At 43.2% G+C, this 4732-nt stretch overlaps 1 protein-coding gene across 2 annotated transcripts in view; it reads left to right on the top strand.

Moving 5' to 3' along the window:
- Window positions 1–3871: 3871 nt before the first annotated feature.
- The window catches only part of HOXB8 (homeobox B8), a 2120-nt gene continuing 1259 nt past the window's right edge, over window positions 3872–4732 (top strand). The window contains exon 1 of one of the 2 annotated variants that reach the window (XM_009287748.2): window positions 3872–4333. In XM_009287748.2, coding sequence (XP_009286023.1) covers window positions 3913–4333 — 421 coding nt within the window. In that variant the 5' untranslated portion in view covers window positions 3872–3912. The remainder of the gene's footprint in view (window positions 4334–4732) is intronic. The other variant, XM_009287747.1, reaches the window with a different exon arrangement.

Here is a 4732-nt window from a genome sequence, read left to right as displayed (position 1 = left end):
CGCGGGGGGTAAATACGGGTGGGGGGGGGGGGGGGGAAAAAAAGAGTTAATCTGGAGGCTCTGCGCTGGGATGCGGTGAGAGGTGGGACACGCATCTATTTTAAACGTTCATTTAAAGGGGAGGAAAAAAAACCATCGGGTTTTGCCTTCTGCTAGCTCGGGTGGAGGTGGGAGGACGGCTTAATTATCCCCAAACCGAAGATTTACGCTTGCAGGACTGGAAAAGAGAGCGGCTCAAAGATTTCGGGGAGAAAGGCGCACGCAGAATCAGGACATTTCCCCCTGGCTCTTTACCTTAGCCGTTAGGATGATCTGGGCTCTCTCGGCTCTTTATTTTATATCTTTTAGATTCATAACCATCGCCGGAAAAAAAAAAACCAAACACCAAACAGTGTCTGCTTTTTAGGAGTTGAACCGGTCATTTTTGGTATTGTTGCTCAGTCTTTTGGTAACGCTCCTGCTCTTTGCCCAAGGTCTTCATTAAATATGTTTGGAAATATTTTTAAACGCTACAAAACAGTAAATTAATCCAAAATGCGACTAACTTACCACGTTTTGTGATACGTATAAATACTCCACTGACGCAGTGGCAGGAAATACGTAAACTTTTAACTCCGTTAGTTCACTTTTATTTTGGCCTTTGTTTCTTCGAAATTACAAGACAAAAATTATCCAGACGTTCCAGTCTTTCAGCTACAAACAACACAGAAAGGAATGGCGGCGATAATTCCAATATAGGCTTTCTTTCAAATTGTTATAAACAGGTATTTTCTGAAGAAACGTTTCTCGAAGTTCCAGCAGAAAATACGCCCCTTCCCCAATAAGCAGCATTCTGGGGAAGAATGTAGCAAATTAAACCGACACACACCCCAGAACGGGATGCGGTGTGGTGCTTTAAAAAGCGAAGTTTGAGCATCTCAAGGCTCTGTTTAAATGCTAGAAAATGAAATACAAATGTAAACAGGAATAGATGGGGAAAATAAAGAAAAAGCCTGCCCTTGTGCCTTCAGTAAAACGCAGAGTAGTGAAAAGTTAAGGTTTACCTAGGAAAGGGTTTGGGGTTCTTTTTTTTTTCCTTGTGAATTCCTAATAAATCTTTCCTCCGCTGGGTATTTATAAATTATCTTCTCCCTCACAGACACACACACGCACACACACACATCCCCACTTGTTTTTTCTTATAATAGAAACATTTTCCTTTCATCAGGAATCCGAGTACAGTATATGAATGATTTAGGATCGGCCATTGATTTCTGGTGCATTGGTGAGTTACCGTCACATCACGACCATAAAATTCTACTGCACTTGATAAAAACGTTAACTTCCAAGAACAACTTCACTCCCGCCTTCTTGGGGTCCACGTAGGAACGGGAATTCCTGCTATTTTTTACTTTACAAACTCGGATGGGGGGAGTACGCCTCTAAATACACATAGAAGAAGAGAGCTTCTCTTCTAAAAATACTTTAGTCGATTCTTTTTTTTTTTTTTTTGCTTTCTTGAAAATTCTGGCGTCGAGCATCCCCACGCCAGGCTGCAAAGCTCTAGTTACTTCTGTGCACCGTTTCTGGGGTTTTATGTTCAAAGATGAAACCAAAATCTGCTCAATCGACAATAAAAGCGTTGAGAAAAATAAAATGTTAACTTGTCTTTTAGGGGGGGGAAAGCCTTAATTATACCACTGCAAGTACTCCAACAACAATAATTACTTGAAAAGGCTCTTAGACGCGACTGAAATTATCCCTGCACAAAATAAAGGAAACGTATTTACTTAATTTATTTCTCTAAGGATGGTTTTAAAGTTTCATTCCGTTACTATCTTTGTTTTCTTTCTTTCTCTCTCTCTCTCTCTTTCTTTCTGCCTTTCTTAATTCCCTGCCTGTTCCCACTGCCAATTTTAATCGAAGTATTTTTTTTTACCAAAGCCCTGGCAAGACGGATAAACCGAAACGGTTCAACTTTTTCCTCTTTTCCATGTCGTGGAGGTTGAAAATTGTCCCTCAGCCGAAGGCAGGCACGAGTGAAACCGTCTTTAATTCACCTTTCGCGTGTCAAAACCGCGCAGACGGATGCAATGGGAAGCGGCAGAAATCTACCCCGGGCGGGGCGTGGTGGGGGGGGGGGGGGGGGAAGAGGTTTAAAAGAGCGTCTTCGAGTCCTCTTGGAGGTTGAAGGATTGGAAAATATAGCTGGCATATCGAGGGGCTTGGAGGGGCGTCGTGGGTGTTAGGCAGGCTGGGGCAGCGTTTGGGTTGGGAGGGTTTGGTGTCGTTATTAGCTGAAACGCGTCTCGGTAATATTTGCTGACTGCGATAAATGAATTTCAAAATCTACCCCCTGTGTGTTTAGATGGTGGAAAATTGCAGCGTTGGCATCTTCGGGGTAAGTTTGCTCCGTTGTTACCAAATGCCAATAAAACAGAAAGCCTCTCTCCTCTCTCCCTCGCCCCATCCCCCTCTTCTCCCCAGTTTTCATTAGAAGTATCATGCAAAAAAAAAAAAAAAAGAAAGAAAAAAAAAGGAAAAAAAATTGAAGTTATTGAGGAGGGGGTGAGGTAGGGAACAGCCATCAGTTACTGACCATAAAGGTTCTGTTCTGGGTGTGATAAGCGACACAATACTTTTAGTTCGCAATCATCCCCGACCACATCTTGAACGAGTCCTCGGCGGGGGAGGAGGCGGGGAGGGGGCTGCGGGAGAGACACAAAAAGTCAATGTTATATATGAAAAACTATAATCATTTTAATTCAATATTGACACCTCAACATCTCGCTGTAATGCGGACGGGTCCAATCGAAACCTCTGGTTTATAGCAGTAGAGGAACGAACTCGTAAAATCCTAACGGCTTTTATGTAGTGCGGTATAAACAACAACAACATCCCCGGCTTTATGGCGTTTTATAGTTTGTTAAACAGTTTACAGCCTTTTTTGGGGCTATTACAAATGCAATTCCCTTCATGTGATAGTTAAACCTTTATCAATAATAAGGAAATTGATCATTAAAATGTTAAATATGACTACCTCGTTTGTTTTAAAATATGTTTAGGGTAAGAAGCTGTATGATTTGATAACTTGTATTAAAATACCAATTACATTTATAGGACCTTTTAAAACTGGTAGCAATTAAATCGTGTTCTTTTACAGTTTTCCAAAGCGACCCTGACATTTAAAAAGGCTAAAACTGCCTCGTTAAAATTTTGAAATTAACGACTGCGAGCGCTTCTCTTTAATTTTCCAACACTCCCCAAAAATCAATCTTTTGGGTGGTCTAGGTATGTGATTTGTTGTGAGGCGAGCGATATCTCATTAATGTAGGTAGTTAAACATATTTAATCCGTATATTCACCCCACCTCCTTCTCCCTTCCCCTCTCGCTCCCTCTCTCTCTCTCTCGCTCCCTCTCCCTCTCTCGCTCCCCCTCGCTTGCTTTTCCTTCTTTATTCTCTCACACTCTTCCTTTCACAATCATGCAGTGCAGAGTCCGTGTGGAGTAAGGAGAAGCCAATAGGATGAGGTTTTGGTAATAGATGCAAATGATCATGAAAAGACACTGCAAAATATGAAACAACTCATTTGCGCTGAAGTAAATCACTGAAAACTGTTTATGAACTGGCATCTCTTCTTGGAAATGTAAAGCGAGAACTCTTTAAGTGGCAACCTGGTTTTTTTTTTTTTTTTTTTTTTTAGGGGTGGGGGGGAGGAAAGAATTCAATATCATGCAGGCTTAGAGTTTTGATTATATCCTCCTTTTATATTCCTGGAAATCACAAACTGTCGTTGCTTAGCATCTTAGCGCTTTCTTTTTTTGCTAATAGATTCCCGTGGTCTGGTTTGGTTGGCTTCTTTTTTTTTTTTTTTTTTTTTTCTCTCCCCCTTTTCTTCCTCCTCCAAACAAATATTCTTATTTAAATTAAAATGAGCTCTTATTTTGTCAACTCACTCTTCTCCAAATACAAAACCGGGGACTCCTTGCGTCCCAATTACTATGACTGCGGGTTCGCTCAGGATCTTGGGGGCAGACCCACGGTGGTGTACGGACCCAGCACGGGGGGCACCTTCCAGCATCCGACCCAAATCCAGGAGTTTTACCACGGAGCATCCTCACTCTCCAGCTCCCCTTACCAACAGAATCCCTGCGCCGTGGCGTGCCATGGGGACCCCAGCAACTTCTATGGCTACGACCCCTTGCAAAGGCAGAGCCTCTTCAGCGCCCAGGAGTCGGACTTGGTGCAGTACACGGACTGCAAGCTTGCTGCCAGCGGCCTTGGAGAGGAGGCGGAGAGCTCGGAGCAGAGCCCTTCTCCGACCCAGCTTTTCCCCTGGATGCGACCGCAAGGTGAGGCGAGATGGAAAGGACAGCGAGGAGGCATTTCCTGAGCCCATAAAGTAGCCCTCTTGCTTTCTTTCTGCCCCCCCTTGCTTTCTTGCTTTCTTTCGCTCCCTTTTTCTTCCCCAGTGACTGTATTTTACTGCTTTATGGGGGTAAACTTTTGCACTTGTAAATTGCTTTATAGTTTAATTACCCTGAAGGAGACCTTTTCTTCTGGGGGCTGAGCGAGCCGGGCTTTCTGTGGAAGGAAGCGTCCTTAAAGTTTATGGCACTTTTATAGCCTTAAAAAGCCCCTTCATTTTTGTTTTGCGTTTGATTTGGGATTTCGGTGGTGCTGCCTGCTCTCCCAGGGCTGCAGCTTTTTTTTTTTTCTTTTTTTTTTTTTTCCCCGGGATCCAGAGAGCC

Source organism: Aptenodytes forsteri, unplaced genomic scaffold, assembly GCF_000699145.1.
Source record: "Aptenodytes forsteri isolate BGI_AS27 unplaced genomic scaffold, ASM69914v1 Scaffold25, whole genome shotgun sequence".
Lineage (NCBI taxonomy): Eukaryota > Metazoa > Chordata > Aves > Sphenisciformes > Spheniscidae > Aptenodytes > Aptenodytes forsteri.
The sequence above is the reverse complement of the archived record's forward strand: the minus strand, read 5'-3'. Positions and strand labels throughout refer to the sequence as shown.